Genomic DNA, 18624 nt, shown 5'->3' with positions numbered 1-18624 from the left:
TGCTTGTTTACAGTTGTTTTGAATACCTGGCAAGATACCAAAAGTTAGTGTAGGGCTGGCCCACCCTTGGCCATGAGTTGTCCATCTCTGGCTCCTCCCCACTAAATGAGTGGTTCCAAGTCCTTGTGACCACCAGAATCCCCACTCCCATGCCTGGCCCCCCCCACAATGATTTTTAGTATGTCCCTTGTGCCCTGGCAGGTGAGGGTGCAGACTGGAAGACTGGCTATAGGTCCTCAGGGAGGGCAGAAGAAGAGAACAAAAAGCTCCGTGGGACCGGGCTGGTCAGGGAGGGCTTCCTGGAAGAGGTGCACTGGGAACTCAGTGTTTTCAGAGCTGAGGCCAGAGAAAGGGAATTTTTCAGAAGGCAAAGCAACTTCTATGACTTCCCAAGTAGGGTTTGCCAGCCTTTCTGGCCAAACTGTGGGACAAATTGTCTTTTCCACAGTGTCTAGAAACTCTGAGCCTCTCCGAGGGACAAGGAACTGTTCCTACTGCCTGCCCTGTGTTGCATTTCTGATGGTGCCTTTTCCTGGAGGTCCAGGTGTCTTTGCAAAGAATGGTGGTATTTTCTCAGTCAGAATAATTGATCCTTCCCAGAGGCCTGAGATGGAGGGAGGGGGTTTTAAGATGCTGGTACCTCATGTTCCTCCCCATGCCCAGCTGCCTGGAGCTGTGCATTCCCCCCTTGTCTTTATCTCTTCCTTCTTTATATATTTTTTAGCAGTTGTGGGGGGGGGAGGGTAGGCAACATGGGCACGAATAGAAGTTAACTAATTAGCTTGATTTAAGTGGAGGATGTTAAAAAAAAAGAAGCCAAACATGAAATAATAAATATATGCCTGACATAAACATTTATGGTTCTGTATTTACTGAAAAAACACAGATGGAAATGTTTGTCTTTGAGAAGTTTTTATAGATTTCAACAGCCATTTCCTCTGGATTTCTTGTCATCCCATTACTCTTCTGGCTGTTTTTGGCTTGGACAAAAACAAAGGGTTTTTGGTGACCATCACTATTGCTCCCTGATGTTCTGGGCCAGGCAGGGTTTTCTGTGGGGCTCAGGGCACCGTAGGATGTGACAGGCCTCCCATCAGAGAGGGCTGGGATTTTATAGCCTCAGAATCAGAGAATTTCATGTCTGATCCATGACATCAGAGAATCTTAGAACTGTCTATCTATATATATAAAACCCTAAATGCAAATAGACCAAACAGCGGAACAACCAAACAACCGTACAAATGGTTGCTATGACGTGCGCTGACCACCAGGGAGCGCGTACGGAACATGGTGAGCATTGGCAGCAGGCGGCAGAGTGTAGAACATGGTGGGTGTCGGCCATGGTGGGATGGTGGAGCAGGTGAGCGGGGGTGCCAGACCAAGGCGGGGCGCTGGTAGTTGTCATCGGGGCGAGCCTTTGGTGGTTACTAAAAATTCTTTGCTCCTGCGCGTTGCGGTCCCGCCCAGCGCTTGCACCTGCTGCCGGTGCTGGCCTTGCTCTCACCTGCTGCTAATGCTGGAGCCGCTGCTCACACCTGCTGCCAGCGCTGGCCCCGGCCCCAATTACTTGGCACTGTCAGTGGGTGCGAGCAGCGGCTACCAGCCCCAATTGCTCCTCAGGGCTTCTCCACCTCCCCCTGCTCCTGAGGGGCAGTTGGGGCTGGCAGCCGCTGTTTGCACTGCTGCTGGTGCAGGCCCTGCTGTCATCTGCTGCTGGCACCGGCCCTGCTCACACCTGTAGCCGGTACTGGAGCTGCTGCTCGCACACGCTGCCGGCACCCGGCACCGTTAACAGGTGTGAGTGGCAGCTGCCAACCCCGATTGCCTCTGAGGGCTTCTCTACCTCATCCTGCTCCTGAGGGGCGATCGGGGCAGCAGCTGCCACTCGCACCAGCTGGTGGTGCCGGCCCCAATTGCTTCACACTGTCAGCAGGTGCAAGTGGGGCCGGCGCCATCAGTACGTGGGATGGCGGCAGCGGTGGGAGCAGGGTTGCCAGGGGCCGGGCGGGGCACAGAGGATGGACTGAGACCCACCCCTGCGCCCACTGCAGCCTTGTGGCCCACAGTTCCTTTCAAGGTGCATGAATTTGTGCACTGGGCCCCTAGTCCTACATATTAATAGGCTAATATGCAAATTGACCGAATGGCAGAATGACCGGTCGCTATGATGTGCACTGACCACCAGGGGGCAGACATTCAATGCAGGAGCTGCCCCCTGGTGGTCAGTGTGAGCCGGCAGTTGGACATCCCCTGAGGGCTCCCGGACTGCAAGAGGGCGCAGGCCGGGCTGAGGTACCCCCCCCCTGCCCCGAATTCACGAATTTCATGCACCGGGCCTCTAGTAGTAATATAAATGCTTAGCTTTATAAAATCGCATCATCTTAGAATGAGAGAATCATGAAATTTTAAAATTTCACATGCATGGAACTTTCTAATCTTAAATTTTGGAATCATGCTGGCTCAGTATGATGAAATGAAGAATCTGAGAGTTTAAGGAATATCAGAATTTCTTTACTAGGCCACCCTTCCCCACCCTTGGGAGATACTTAAATCAGCTAAATATGCCCAGTGCTTCTGCCAGCCTTTGGGCCCCTGTGTGTGCTGTTCCCTCTCTGATTCAACATGGCATCTCTGTTCCCCCTGAGGTACACTAGTAGTATTTTACACCTGTAAGGTTGTAGATTTCAACCCAAGTATAAGTTAGTTACATTAAAGGTAAATGGTGTAAATGGACTAAATACTCAAATTAAAAGCAAAGATGGTCAGAGTGGGTAGAGATTATTTTATGGAAGAAATTGTATTAATAAGGATGCTTTTGGTTGTAAGTGGCAGAAAATACATCTGAGACAAGCTTAGTACACTACAGGAATTTTACTATTCACACAAGAGGTTCTTGGTGCAACCAGTGCTGTGGTTTAGTTTCTTTGCTGTTGGTTGAGATGCCTTGGTTTATTGTTCTCCAACTGACTTCCCTTGGGATGACAAGATGGCTTCTACCAGCTACCAGGACCACATGCTTCCTCATTCACATACACAGGAGGAGAGGCTGTTCCTACCCGCTCCATCAAACAGTCATAAACAGAAGTTTCAGGCCTCTGTATAATTCGATGAACTTGTGTGCCTGTCTTGGAGCCGGTCCCTGTGGCCTTGTGGCTGGGGAGGTGAGATCATGCTGGTCAGTGCAGCCTTCTGAAGCCCACCTGGAGTGGGATTAAGAACAACCACCATGAGAGCCAGTACCGACATAGTGCTTACTACATGCCAGATGCACTCTTGCAGGTACTTTACATAGTAAATGAACCCATTTTAATAAACTGAGGCACAGAGAAGCTAAGTCATGTGACACAGACAAGGCCACAGCTAGTAAATGGCAAAACCAGAATTCAAATGTAGTTGGTCGGACCCCAGAATCTGCATTTACATGCCATGGGATATGGTCTCTCCTTCTCAAGTCCCATCTATATCCTATCTAATAATAGACAAACATGGTAATTAACCGTACCTCCGACACGCTTCCCATTGGCTAATCAGGGCGATATGCAAATTAACTGCCAACCAAGATGGCGGCCGGCAGCCAGGCAGCTGAAGTGAACAGGAGGCTTGCTTGCTCCAGTGATGGAGGAAGCCAAGGTTCCCCGCCTGCTGCTGCCGGCCTCTGAGCTGCACTCTATGCAACAATGTTGCAATTATAGAAGCTAAACAAACCCCAGAAACCTGCTTTCAGCCAGCCGGGCCTCAGAGCTGGGGCTGCAACAATGTTTCAATTATAGAAGCCAAACAAACCCAGATACCTGCTTTCAGCAGCCGAGGTCTCAGAGCTGGAGCCGAGCCTCAGAGCTAAAGCCGGCTCTCAGTTCCAGTGACAGCCATAGAAGGTAAATAAATCCCAGAATAAAAGAAAAAAAGGAGAGGTTGGGAGCTTCAGTCACCCGCCAGCCTGAAAACGGCCCTCAGCCCCTCACCCAGACTGGCCAGGCACCCCTGATCCGGGACACCCTTCAGGGCAAACCAGCCAGCCCCCACCCTGTGCACCAGGCCTCTATCCTATATAGTAAAAGGGTAATATGCAAACTGACCCTAACAGCAGAAGGACTGGGAATGACTGGTCACTATGACACACACTGACCACCAGGGGGCAGACGCTCAATGCAGGAGCTGCCCTCTGGTGGTCAGGGTGCTCTCACATGGGAGGAGCTCCGCTCAGCCACAAGCCAGGCTAATGGCTGCCAGTACAGCGGTGGTGGTGGGAGCCTCTCCTGCCTCAGCAGTGCTAAGGATGTCCGACTGCAGTTTAGGCCTGCACCCCGCTGGCAAGTGGACATCCCCCGAGGGCTGCTGGGCTGCCAGAGGGATGTCTGATTGCCATCTTAGGCCCAATTCCCCAGGGAGCGGGCCTAAGCCAGCAGGTGGTCATCCCCTGAGGGGTCCCAGACTGCAAGAGGGCACAGGCCGGGCTGAGGGACCCCCCTCCCCCCCAGTGCACAAATTTTTGTGCACCGAGCCTCTAGTATATATATAAAAAGCTAATATGCAAAGTGTCCCCTCAGGAGTTTGATCGGGAGACTGGGAGTTCAATCGCTCGCTATGATGTGCACTGATCACTGGGGGCGATGTGGAGTGAAGGAAGGCCCTGGCCAGCAGCTGGAAGGCCCCGATCGTCCTTGATCGCAGGCCAGGCCCAGGGACCCTACCCATGCACAAATTTCGTGCACTGGGCCTCTAGTAGATAGATATAGAAATATGCACCCTAGTGTGGGGGGAATGAATACCAGGTGTTATAGACTGGATGTTTGTGGTTTGTGCTCCCTCTCCTCTGCTGACCAAATTCATATGTTGAAGCCACAACCTCCGGTGTGACTTTATTTGGAGATGGGACCTTTTATAGGTTAAATTAGGTTAAGGGTGGGGCCCTGATCCTCCAGTAGGATTAGTGTCCTTATAAAGAGACACCAGGGCACACTGCACTCTCGCTCTCATTCTTTGCATGCAGGCACTGGGAAAGGCCATATGAGGGACCTAGAGAGAAGGTGGCCATCTACAAGCCAGGAAGAGAGCTCTCACCAGAAACTCAATCAGCAGAACCTTGCTCTTACACTTCCAGCCTCCAGAAAAGTGAGAACATAAATGTGTTGTTTAAGCCACCTGGTCTGTGGTATTTTGTGATGGCAGCCCAAGCTGACCAATACACTAAGAAAGTAATCAGCTGCATCAACTCTGAATCTCTTAATGATGTGGAACCAGGTCTGGGCCAGTGTTGCCCTCTAAGTCCGAGAGAGCTGGGCTTGTACCATGTACCAGCTGCATGACCTTGGACAAGTCACTTTTCCTCTGGAAAATGGCATTAGAAGTGCTGGCGTGAAAAGGGCCTGGTACTGGGCCTGGAATGTAATAGGCACTCTATAAACTTTAGTGTTCATGATACAATACTAAAAAAAAAAAAAAGCAGAGTTCAAGAAAATAAGTATGTCTTCCTGTTTTATGGTCAAATATGTAGAGAGGCATATGGAAATGCCACAGAGCTTTATGTGTCGTCATGTCTGCGGTGGCTCTCTCTGTTGGTAGTATAGGTGACATTTATTTTCTAATAGTTGCCAAGGTTTATTTTCTAATTTTTTCCACCAACAAATATGTGCTAATTTGGTAGCAATACAAGAGTCAGAGAGAAACTCGGCCAGAAAATGTGTTTATGTGTATAGATACCTGCACCCACATGTGAAACCGGGCCTGGGCTGGCCTGGGACAGAGCAGAGGGCTCGGTCTGTTTGCTTGGCAGTGGCATCCTGAGGTGAGCCTGCTCAGGTTTTACTGGCTTGAGTCCCTGTAACTCTAGCTTAGCCTTAAAGGAGAATTTATGGAGTTTTTGTGATCTGGGATGAGAGATGACGGGTGACCATAAACCTGGCATGAGGCCTTGAGCATCAGGCTCTGGAGCTCCAGAGGCCCGGCCAAGCTGACAGCCTTTCCTCCCCAATGACTGTGAACCCCCCCAAGATGGCTCCAGGCTAAGTGAGTGGCCCTCAGGTAACCCATCCCACCAGGCTGTGGTTGCCAGGCCTCTGGGTTTGGTGGGGAAGGGAGAGAGGGGATGGTGAGGCAGTGCGGTGAGGCAGAAGGGGCCGGGAGTGTGGATGCAGCATGGCTGTGTGTCCTTAGAGAGCTGCTCAACCCCTGTGTCTCCCACTCTCTGGGATCCCCAGTGTCCCTCCTGCCTGCCTGGCACTCCCACTGCTCAGAGGGGAAAGCGGAGGAGGCTTGGAGAGGGCTGAGGCCCTGCTCCACACAGACAAGCCTGCAGGGATTCCAGACCCTGTTACCCTGAGGCTGCCCTCGATGGCCGCCGGGGCTCACTGCCTGGGAAAGCAGGTCTCCATTCCTGGAGACAGATCACCCAGGGAGGCCGGGGCTCTGTTTCCCCTGCCTGACAAGACAGTAAAATCAGGGACCTTGACGATGGGGTGGTGAGGGCCTGGGTGGGGGAGGATGGGAGCGGGCTGGAAGAGGTTAATGGGTAAAAGGAGGACCTATGTAATACTTTCAACAATAAAGATTTAAAAAGTAAAACTATAAAAAATAAAATAAAAATAAAGTGTTCACTCTGCCAGGTGGCACCACATCTCTGCATATATTATCTCATTTAAGCCTCACAGCCAGCCACCCAGTGGAGTTGGGTTTCACATTCCCATTTTACAGATGAAGAAACTAAGGCTCAGAAGGGAGACCCTCATTTAGGGTCAGACAGCCAGAAAGTTAATGGTGGAGCTAGGGCTTGATCCTAGGTGTGTGTGACAAAAGCTTGGTCCGTTTTCCTAAGTGGCAGCATCTGGCATAATAGTAGACATGGAAGTAGACTTTGGACAGTCCTTTCAGCCCACCTTCCCAGTGTCTCCAAGCACCTCCCGTGGTCTAACCGTGTGCTAGGAGTGAGGGGAGTATCCCCAGTGGCGCCCCCGTGTCTAGAGAATCTGCTCGCTATGGGACTAGGACAAGTCCCTTCCCCATCTGGGCCCCTGTTTTTTGTATGTGAAGTAAATTGGGCAAAATCATGTCTCTGGATGCTCTGACATTCAGCAGCTCTGGGGGCCCAAGACCCTTGTGCTGAGGGACTTCACAGGCTTGTGGGGGTGGCAGGACTTTAATTGCACTTAAAAGCATTCATGTGCCAGCTCGGTGTTACAGTCCCGGAGTGTGGGGACATCTTAGAGACTTAGAGATCAAATGTGTGGAGTATTTGACACAGGCTGAGGGTGAGGGAAGGAGGTGCCCTAAACAGCAGCCACTCACACGGACTGCTGTGAGCTGAGTGGGGGAGCTCAGGGAGGGCAGGAGAGACTGGGGAACATTCCAGAAGGAGATGCACTTCTGTTGACCTCTGAGGGCTCAGAGGGTTTGGGAGGTGTCAGGCCACCCTGACTAGAGGGGTGAGGATGTGTGCAGCACAGCAGCAAAGCATCGTGGGAGTATGAGGTCAGGCCGGGTGAGGGGTGAACCCAGGCTGTGGGGGCCCCTGAGACAGGTTCAGGCACTTTCATTTATTGGATGCCTGCCAGGGGCCAGCCCTGCATTCAGTATTTGACAGTGGTGTTCACACCATAACTCCACCCTGTAAAATTCTCCCCATTTTACAGATGCAGGAAAAGCTTTCTAACTGCAAAGCCCCATCTCTAACTGCTGCACTAGCTCAGAGGTTGGCAAATTACAGTCCAACAGCCAGTGAGCTGTTTTTCTAAATAAAGTTTTATTGGAGCACAGCCCCACTCATTGGTTTATATATTGTCCATGGTTGCTTTTTATGGTCCAAGTTGAATAATTGTAACAGCAGACTGTATGGCCACAAAACCTAAAATATTTACTGTCTTGCCCTTTACAGAAAAAGCTTGCTGACAAGGTGGCTGAGTCAGGAGATCCGGTGTAAGTCTGAGCCCTGCATTTGCTGAGTGAGCTTGGGCAAATTGTTTGCCCTCTACCCCCCAGCCTCCCCACCCTACTCCTGAGGGTTGTAGTGAAGCTCATATGTGAGGGCTGCAAAATGTTTGGTGTAGACTGTAAGGTGCAGTGCCATGTCACCAGTCTGGTGCCTGGTGGGCACTCAAGTCTGTTCTGCTTGTCCTTGAACGAGGAGCAGTCGTGTAGGCTGTCCTAGACCAGCCACTGGCTGCTCTGGGACTGCAGGGAGGTGGCATCTGGGCCTGGGATGCTGAATGCATCATTGTCCCCCTCATGCAGACTTGGCAGGTTTCGACGTACATTAAAATTCCTGTGGGGAGTCACCTTATATGTGGTACCACTTTATAGCCAAGTCATTACGGTAATTTGCAAAGCTCTGTGGTGTGTAACTGGAGACATCGGCTTCAGATTTGCTGGCTGTGACCTCATTCAGGCTGCCTGGCCCTGCATTCGTTGACCCCTGAGCCTTGGGGGCTTGTCGTTTTGAGTCTGGCTTCAAGGCCATCCAGGTCTGACTTTCCTGGGGTTAGAATGCTTCTCACACAGGGCCCTGCCTCCTGGCCCCATCCCAAGCTCAAGGATAAATGGAAGAGATAATTATCATTATTGACACCGTTACACCGTTATACAGTTACTGTGAGCCAGGCACAGTGCCAAACACATTGTGTTCATTATCTCACTTAATTGTCACCAGAACCTTGTGAAGTAGTGTTAGCACCATTTTACAGATAAGAAAACTGAGACTCAAAGAGGAAGCGAAACCAAACTCTTACCTAGCCCCGAGGGTGCCAGTCCAGCCTCTGTTGTGGATTTGCTGTGTGAGCCTCAGTTTCTTCATCTATTATTGAAACAGATGGGTCAGTCAGTCCCAGCCCTGATGTGCTGGATTTTCTCACCAACTTGTAAAAATGAACACAGGACCCCCTGACCCTCCAATCCTCCAAAAAAAAAAGCTTCATTTACAGTACATGGGCAAAGCCAGGTCCAAGGTCTGGTCCCCTGTGGCACAGAGGGAGACATGGCTGCTGGGTATCCCCAGCCTGCCTCCGGGCCTCAGGGCTGCTGTGCCCCTCTCACTCCCCTGCCTCCCTTGAGAAAGATTCCAGTCCTGCTCCCTGAGGATGTAGAACAAGCATGTCAAACTCAAAGGCTAACACGGGCCAAATAAGCAAGGTTTAAGTTGTAGGTTTTTTTCGATAAAGACATGCTGAACACAAAGGGCTGGAATAAATGAGTAATCGTTAACATAAAATAATAGAACATTTTAATAAAAATTAATATTTTTATTGAACATTAACTAACCAGACACTGAATAACTGCACAAATTAATAAGTGTAACGCAAATAAACCTATTTTTCTTGTTCTCGAAAGTGAAATATTTCCTGTTGTGCACACAAACAAGTCGGTCCAAGACTAATAACGTGGCAATCGGCTGCTAAAATGTTTGCTGCTGGTATCAGTGGAGAGAAATGGTGCGCCTGCGTGTAAAGTGCGTAAAGGAAATCAATGCAACACGATTATAGTAATCACTCATTAGCAAACATTGTAGTTTGTTATTAATAATTATGTGTAACAGGATATTGTAAAAATTAAATTATGAATTTTTTATTAAAACATTACTTACACCGTTACATTGGCTGGGCCGCAAAAATATTTGTTATGGGATGCATGCGGCCCGGGGGCCGCGAGTTTGACATGCTTGATGTAGAGTGAGCAGGGGTGGGTTCCATGATGCACCTGGGGACAGAGAGGCAAGATGCCAACAGGCGGGAGAACAGTGGGAGGTCCCCTGGCTGACGTGGGCCTGGAGTGGGCAGCAGTGACAGTAGTGGCAGCATCTCTGGGGAACATATTGCAGCCTCTGGTTTAATTTCAGCCTATGAGAAAGCAGGTGGCCCAGAGTGGGATCTGGCATAGGCCTTGGGATATCTGGGTTCAGGCCCTGGCCATGCCAGCAATTGGCATGTGACCTCGGGCAGCTACTTGCCAGGTTTGGTGTTTATGTCCCTCTGCAAGGTGGGAGGCCCAGGCTTTCATCCGGGGTCTGGGAGGGTTCACACAAGACAACGTTTGAATGGGCTTGGCACCCTAAGAAGTGCCAAACTGAACCAAGGGGCTCCTTCCTCCCTCTCACAGCTGGTTTGCTTATTTATTACTAGAGGCCCAGTGCATGGATTTGTGCAGCAGTGGGGTCCCTCAGCCTGGCCTGCACCCTCTCGCAATCCAGGACCCTTTGGGGGATGTCAGATTGCCAGTTTTGGCCAGATCCCTGCAGGCCAGGTGGCCGGGGAGGAGCCTGAGCCCAGGCCGGATGCTACGCCACTCCCGCTCTCCCTGCCCGCCCCCCCCCCCCCCCCCCTGCTGTCCTGCCATCACTGCTTGGTAGCACTGCTGCAGAGGTGGGAGAGGCTTGTGCTGCCACAGTTGCGCTTGCCAGCCGTGAGCCCGGCGGCATCTGGCGCCCGGCGGTCAGCTGAGTGGTGCTCTCGCTATAGGAGCGCACTGACCACCGGGGGGCAGCTCCTGCATCGAGTGTCTGCCCCCTGGTGGTCAGTGTGCATCATAACGACCAGTTGTTCAGTCGCTTAGGCTTTTATATAGATAGACTAGAGGCCCGGTGCACAAAATTCGTGTGTGTGTGGGAGGGGGGCCTCAGCCTGGCCTGCACCCTCTTGCAGTCTGGGAACCCTCAGGGGATGTCCGACTGCTGCGGAAATGGAAGAGGCCCCCGCCGCTGCACTCGCCCAGCCATGAGCCCAGCTTCTGGCTGAGCAGTGCTCCCCCTGTGGGAGTGCACTGACCACCAGGGGGAAGCTCCTGCATTGAGCGTCTGCCCCTGGTGGTCAGTGCACGTCATAGAAACTGGTCATTCTGCCATCAGGCCGAAACCAGCTCTCCGACATCCCCCAAGGGCTCCAGGATTGCAAGAGGGTGCAGGCCAGACCAAGGGACCCCATCGGTGCACCATCGGGGCTGGGGAGGGATGCAGAAGGTTGGCCAGCCGTGGAGGGGCTGTGGGAGGGCTCCAGGGTATGTTCGGCCCGTCTCCCTAAGGGAGGGATTGGGGCAGCAGGTGGGGTCATTCCATGCCCTAGCCTCGCCTCCCCTTCCTGCCACTGGTTCCTAGTTATTTTTTTTTTTTTTAACCACCATGTGATTAAGGTCGGAGCTGCCTCCTCTCGACCCGCTCAGCGATGGGAAATGAATTGGCTTATCTAGTCCCCCGCTGGGTGCGTAAGCCTCCCACTCTGGGCTCTGGGGTGGGTGGCCAAGGGACTGGGTGACTGGGGCCCCGCCACCCCATTCCTCTACCACTGGAGGTCCCGCCAGGCTATTAAAGGGGAATGTTACTGCAAAAAAAAAGCAAGCTAACCTACCGGTCAGAGCATCTGCCTCCTGGTGGTCAGTGCATGTCATAACGAGCAGTTGAGTGGCCTTAGCATATCATTAGCATATTATGCTTTGATTGGTTGAATGGATGACTGGACACTTAGCATATTAGGCTTTTATTATATAGGATTATATAGGATAGGAAAACCTCTTAGTGTATCCAGCAGAGAAGAGCCTCAATTGTTCATTGAGTAACAGTGACTGTCTCTTCCGACATCTCAACTCAGCCCCTGACTGCCTGCCTGGGTGACTTTGGGTAAACCATTAAACTTCCTTGAGCCCCTGTGCTCATTTGTAGATGGAGTGATCCTGCCACCTGCAGAGTTTAGGAGTCATTGGGATGATGGTTCTTTGACTTCCCCCAAAGCCCCCCAATAGGATCTTCATTGGAGTCACAGGTGGGGATGCTTGTTCAGGGGCCCCCAGTTGTTCAGTTGGCTGAGGGGTGGCAGGACTGAACTTGGGCTTCGAAGTCTAAGAGATCTGGGTGGGGCCAAACAAGTCAAACCCAGACCCGTGGTCCTAGTCGAAGGTCCCAATTTCTCCAGACCTCAACTTTTCTCATCTGGAAAATGGCTGTAATGGGCCCACATCACAGGGATGGACACTTGAAAGTATTGAATGTGTCTGGCACCTTGGAAGTGCCTGATGAATAAGGGCTTGAAGAATGCTGGGCTCCCTGGCGCCTTTCCGGGGGCCACCGTCCACTGTTCCACACATTCTCCCAAGTGAATGAGGGAGAAGTGACTCAGAGGTCCCCAGTGGGCCTGGTGGGTCCTTGAAGGAAGCTCTGAACTGCCTGCCCAACCCAAAGACTCTGGGAGAAAGACCTTGGCCGAACAGCCCTGTGTGATGATTAAGCTCTCTCTGCTCCAAATGCTATTAATGGTCATAAAATTATCTACAGTTTTCTGAGGCCCAGCCCCATGGTTTGCCTCAATGGGACAATAAAATCGCATGCAGAAACGATTTGGAAAAGGCAGAGACCGCCAAGCAGAGACGGAGTTAAGCGAGCGGCAGCCCGCTCTCATTAGCTCAGGCCATTCACATTTGTTACCAGGGATTTCCTTTTAATTAAAAAACAACCAAGTTATTAAAAAATAAGCTTGTGAGGGGCTGGCTGAGCAGCAGCCAAAGCCAGTGGGAGTGAGTGTTCCTCACAGCAAGACACGGGCCCAGGTTCTGGCTGGGAAGGTGACACAGAGGGCAGCTTCTGAGCAAATGTTCATCTGGGCAGGCTTACCTGTACCTGGGAACCTGGAGCTTTGTCTGAGCCCCTTACCTGGCCTAGGACCTTGAGAGCTTTGTGTTCTCATCTGCAAACTGTCAAGTGCTTGGCAGGTGAATGCGGGTGCCTGTCCAGGGCTGTGGGCACATGTTGGGTTAGCTCAGAGTGTCTGGCCTTGGGGGTGGGCTAGAATTAGGGTGAGGTTGGATTTTTGGCTAAGGGGCCACTTTTTATTACATAGTGATTACAATGTGGGGTTTGGGTCTGACAGGTCAGAGATCCCAGACTCTTACTAGCTGTGTGATCTTGGGCGCATTTAGCTTCGCCGAGCCTCTGTTTTCTCTTCTGTACAATGGGGACAATAATACCCTCCCTCAGAGGCCAGTGAGTCCGCACCCAGGGCCTGCACACACTACTTAGCAAATGGTGCTCTGTCCTTACATTAGGGGTGTTCTGGTGTCAGTTCTCTTCTCAGCTTAACGGGGTGTCTTGCTCAGTGTTTGCAGTTCCTGGACAATACTTGGGCCTGCTAATGATTTATTACCTCTCTAGGGTACTTTATGCTTTTCAAAGTGCTGCATGGCAGTAAGAACAATTTCTGCTCCTGGCACACCTACCAGGTGCCAGCACTGTGCTAGGGGCTCTGCACCCCAGGGCTCAGAACCTCACAGCATCTCCCAGGAACTGGCATGGCTGTTTCCATCTTCTACCTGGGGTGAGGGTCAGCTTGGGGAGGGTCAGCCTTGGGGAGGGACTTGTCCAAGTCACAGGCTTGGTTGGGGCAGTAGGGACTCACACCAAGACCCATAGGGCCCCCAAGCCCATGTATGTCCTTTCCTCCTTAGCCTAACTTGGCCGGGTGACAGGGCAGAAAGCCTAAGTAGGAAGTAGTTTCCAGATTAATCCTCCTCACACTATAGATGAGAAAACGGAGGCTCAGGGAGTGGAAGTAACAACAAACATCCCTGACATTTTTGTTACATGTTACGTAGTTTTTCAGGGGCTTTCTCACCTGCTGCCTCAGTTATTCTTCATAGAAACCCAGCAGCTGGGCCCGGCAGATACTTAGGCTGTCAAAGAACCATGGAGGATACAGAGGCGTGAAACACTGCATGTTGTATTTATATGTTATAATGAAATCTGGAAAACACTGTAGATTGAGCTTTGGTGATCATCAGAACAGGTGCTGTTCAGTAGGCACCTGCTCCTGGACATACAATGTCAGTGTCGCTCACTCAGCCTGCTGGGCAGCTGAGCTCCAGAACACCAGCTCCAAGGTGGCCATGCACCCTGGCAAATGAGCATTAGGTGATCAGTGAGGATCATAGGTGCTGAGCTTCCCAGAGACAGGAGATTGTCCGTCTAGTTCCCAAGTCTTTCCTGCACCTAGAGTAGCAGCTGATGCTATTATTGACCCTGCTGGTGATTATGGGAATTAAATGAGGTGTCCCTGTGCCTCAGATGTAGTAGGGGTTCATTTATTGTTAGCTCAAGGGTGCTCTGTCTCATGCTGTACCCAATGACTGCCCTCTGCCTGCACCCCTGGCAGGCCTTCCCCACTTACTTTGTCTCCTCTTCCTGTCTTTCTCTACCTAGTGAACGGGAGCTACGGCCACTGCACCCCAGGCTCCGAGAAGAGCCTGCTGGACCTGGACCTTGCCGAGGGCCTGGGCCCCACCTGCCGTCAGGGCCTGTTTCTCTCGGCGGGAACCCCCCCATCCAGGGGCCACCCCCCAGCCTGTGAGAGGCTGCTCCATTTCCCCCACCCCAGCAGGTATGTGCTCCATCCCCACCATCAGCTGCCCTCTGTGGACACACCCTGGAGGCCTCCAGACCTCACCTAGTTTGTCTGGCTTAGAGGATACACAGAGAAACTGAGGCACGGGATTGCCAGGGACCAGCCAGAGCCCAGTAGCACAATGATGGCTGCCTGGACGAGGCCCGCACCTCTGGAATTGCAGGGCCTCGTGAGAGAGAGATGGTTTTATTGAGGTGTGCTTCCCCGTTGCAGCAGCCGAGGTGGCCTTTCACAGAGAACCAGTCGTTTTAGAAGAGGGAGATTTGGAGTGAGTCGGGGAAGGAAAACTCAGTTCAGGAGTCACATTGTCAAAGCCTGGGCTGCTCACAGAGTGGAGGGCTTCCTCTACCTGGACCATCTCCTGCCCTGGGAAACCTTCCCCCCTGCAGGACCCTGGCAGGTAACGGGCGCCATTCAGTGCTAGGACGTTCCCAGTCTGCCTCTGCAAAGTATCCCGTTAGATGGCATGCCAGGCTGAAATCTGCCTCCTGCGGCTTCTCCCGGGGTCCCACCCGTGCCTCTGGTTTGCTGACAGGAGGAGGTCAACCTCAGATAGGCCCCTGTACCCCACTGCGTGGGATGCTGACCTCAGGTCTGTTCACAGGTCAGAGATTCTAAAAACTGGCCCACTTGCCTATTCACAGCTTGGCGGTTCTCAACCTGTGGGTCGCGACCCCTTTGGTGGTCGAACGACCCTTTCACAGGGGTCGCCTAAGACCATCCTGCATATCAGATATTTATATTACGATTCATAACAGTAGCAACATTACAGTTATGAAGTAGCAACAAAAATAATTTTATGGTTGGGGGGGTCACAACATGAGGAACTGTATTTAAAGGGCCAGAAGGTTGAGAACCACTGGATCTCTTCACCAGCCAGGCACTGTGGGTGCTGGGGTGCCTTGGTGGAGGGAGCAGAGAGCTCCCCGATGGAGCTTACTTCCCAGTGGGAGTCCACAGGGGGCGATAGTACTAAATAGCCTTTTCTTCTTGTGGAACCATTTTCCGTTGAGAATTTAGGTTTCCTATGGCCTCCCTTGATGTGAATGAGACTTCTGATTTATAGGAGAGTATTAGTGTGCTCGGCTGCCATGACCAAACACCACAGACTGGGCGGTTTTAACAACAGACATTTATTTTCTCACAGCTCTGGGCGCTGGAAGGCCAACATCAAGATGTCAGTAGGTTTGGGTTCTCCCGAGGCCTCTCTGGGCTTGCAGACGGCTGCTGCTCGCGGTGTCCTTACACGGCCTTTGTGTGCACACCCTCGGTGTTTCTTCCTCTTATGAGGACACCAGTCCTTTCGGATTAGGGCCCCACCCTGTGACCTCATTTAACCTTAATCACCTCCCTTAGCCTCTGTCTCCAAATACAGTCACATTGAGGGTTTAGGCTTCAACATACGAACTTTAGGGGGACATCAATTCAGTACACAACAGGACCAAACATCCTTTAGATTTCAAGCTGTGCACTGTTTGGCAATAGCCAGATGCATGTATCCGCTTGATTATCACTGAGGCTCCCAGCAGTATCCAGTTTCTCCAGTGAAATTCTGCCTCTCTCGGGGTAGATGCTATGTGAACCCAGGGAAAGCGAGGCAAGTGTTTTGTTTTCTTTTTTATTTTTATTTATATTTATTTGTTTTCTTTTTTAAAAATAATTTATCTTTATTGTCGAAAGTATTACAGATGTCCCCCTCCCCATTTTCTTTTTAGGTAGAAACAATCAGAAATATCATTTGTCATTTTGAATGTCATTTTGACAGTTGAGGGCACAGGAGAGTCTGTACCCAGAACCCTACACCAGCATCAACCCAAGTTGCTGCCACCTTTGCCAAGGAGGAAGTGGTTGAATTTGACCTGGCACTTTCAGACTCCCTCATTTTCCTAAAGGAAAAGAGAGCCAGCCCCTCCCCCACACCAGGCAGATCCTGTCCCTTCTCCCTGCCACTGGGCTGCCTTGTGTTTGGGGCCTCCTCTCCATTCTTGCTGTCCCCTCCTGATCTCTGGCCCCTTCACCCCACTGTCTGGGTTCCTGCAGCAGCCACACAAGCCGCCGCCTTGCCTCCAGCCCAGCTTTCTAATACCCATAAAATAGCTCCCACTTGCTGAGTGGCTGCTGCCTGTGCACAGTCTCTCATTTAACCGCACAGTCCCAGGAGGCCCAGGTCCTGTTGCTAATAAGCGACAATCCTGGGGTGCTTACTATTGGACACTTCACATGTGGTAACTCATTCAGCCCACAGCTGCCGTAGGGTGGGGAAACTGAGGCCCGAGGGGCTATAAAACTAGCCAGAGGTCACTCAGCAAGTGGTGAGGAGAGTTAAGAAACATTAGCAGTCTCTTGATTTTGTCATTTCTGTGCTTAAAATGACTGCCCATCCTCACCACGGTCAGCAGAATGCACTGTTAATTGCAGAGCCAGTCCTAGCTCCATCACTGGCTCTCTGGGCCACCTTGGGTGAGATGCTGACCCTCTCAAGCCCCATTTCCTCACCTGTAAGATGAGGATGGGATCACAGAGCGTGCAGGCCCCCAGCAGCGTCAGGAAGTGCCCGTGATGGGGCCCCGGCCTGCCCGCCGCCAGCTTCCTGGCCTTGCTTTGAACGTGCCACATAGTTTTATATCTTCACGTCTCGGCCTCCAGAGCCCCTGCGCTCTCTTCTGTTTGACCCAGTGTGACCACCCCTCAGGGGAGTTTCAGCATTCCTCAGGGGGCTGGCCCTCCGTTTCCCCATTAGAAGGCCAGGGGCCTGCCTGGGCTTCGAACTGTCTGGAGTCCCCAGCCTCCCCTGGCACAGTGTGAAAGCCTGTGCAGTGAGCTCGCTGACCCTCAGCCTGGGCTGCAGCCTTGAACCCTCGGGTGTGTGGACCCCATGAGGTCCCACATCACCCTCTGCTCTCCTTGAGCCTCTGCTGGGGAAACACTGATTTTCCCAATTTTGGCAACTTCCTTCCAGGGTCCAGGATGATAGAGCCTTGAGATTCAGAACATGAAGGCTGCAGGGAAACATAAGGTTATTCAATTAGATCATTTTACAGATGAGGAAGCGGGGCCCGGGTCAGTAGAGTGTTGTGGGAAAATCCCAGGCTCTTATTTAACCAGATCCAGGTTCAAATTCCTGCTCTATCCCTGACCGCCTCTGACAGCTTGGGCAGGTTGCTTCAGTCTCCAAAGCGTAAAACAGATGGTGTTCTCTCCCTTGAAGAATTCGGGCATGCGTTCAGCAGGTGCCTCGTGTCGTTCTGTGCTGGGACGGCCCTCGGGAGAGCGCCTGGCGTGTGGGGCTGCTCCTCGGTGTTTGCTCATCTGGGGACTCACGCTCACCATTTCTAGTGGTGATGGGAGTTGCCTGGGTGCACAGGGGCAGCGAGGCAGGCGGGGGCTGCTCAGCCGACATTTGGAGCCGTGGGACCCCAGGACCAGAGTCGCCCACTCCTTACCTGATGTCATTTGAGATTTTCCTGTTGATTATTCGATTGTTGGGTGACTCAGTCACAGGAAACTATAGCTGCCCCTTCTCCTGGTGGGGTTGGCTTTAATCTGACTGTTTTTTAAAGGGATTACTCGAAACAGAGGCTTACCTGGCCGTCCTTCCCTGCCCGAGCTTACCTGTGCCAGGCCCGGGATTGCAGTCACGCAAGGAACAGCTGTGCTTTGATTTATCCTGTTAAGCTCCCCAGTCACAATTGGATGGCAGATCTCTAAGCTGCTCGGAGCTTTCTGCTGGTGAGGGTGGACCCAGGGTCCCCAGCCCTGGAGAGGGGTTACGTGTTGCGGTCCACCTCAGAACCCAGCTCCTGACTCCACGGACTGTGCTCTGGGCAGCAGAGTTCCTGGGTGGGAAGAGAGGTCACTGGTGAGCTAACCAGGGATTGTTCAAGTGTAGTTGAGAAAAAAGCAGAAGAGTTCCTCCCCCAAGCCTTTCCACAGTTCTGTAAAGGAGAAAGGCACACAGACAGGAGGAGGGGAGCCTGGGTTCTGGGCCCAGCCCTGCCACTGGCCTGCTGCTCGTGACTGTGGGCAAGACCAGCACCCCCCGCCCCGCCGATCTGAGGCCCACCTCCTCTCGCTCCTTTCCTGGCCCTGTGGTGATGGAGTTGGAGGTGATGCTCTCTGAGTGCTCTGGGCTCTGGCTTCCTGTCTCCTGCCCTCCCCCTGTGACTGGAGCTGGGGATGCCTCAGCTACAGAGCCGGAGAGGGGCGGGCCAGAGCTGCAGGAAGTAACACTGGGACACAGAGAGGATGGCACCATTCGCTCCGC

General features: G+C 52.2%; 1 protein-coding gene across 3 annotated transcripts in view; it reads left to right on the top strand.

Moving 5' to 3' along the window:
• The window catches only part of GLIS1 (GLIS family zinc finger 1), a 223670-nt gene that overhangs the window by 120473 nt on the left and 84573 nt on the right, over positions 1 to 18624 (top strand). For all 3 annotated transcript variants that reach the window (XM_070403339.1, XM_070403337.1, XM_070403338.1), the window contains exon 2: positions 14159 to 14336. In XM_070403339.1, coding sequence (XP_070259440.1) covers positions 14159 to 14336 — 178 coding nt within the window. The remainder of the gene's footprint in view (positions 1 to 14158; positions 14337 to 18624) is intronic.

The sequence above is a fragment of the Myotis yumanensis genome, unplaced genomic scaffold (assembly GCF_028538775.1).
Source record: "Myotis yumanensis isolate MYYU_CA2020_CCGP unplaced genomic scaffold, mMyoYum1.0.hap1 SCAF_2, whole genome shotgun sequence".
NCBI classification, from domain to species: domain Eukaryota; kingdom Metazoa; phylum Chordata; class Mammalia; order Chiroptera; family Vespertilionidae; genus Myotis; species Myotis yumanensis.
This window is presented reverse-complemented; position numbering and strand designations above follow the sequence as displayed.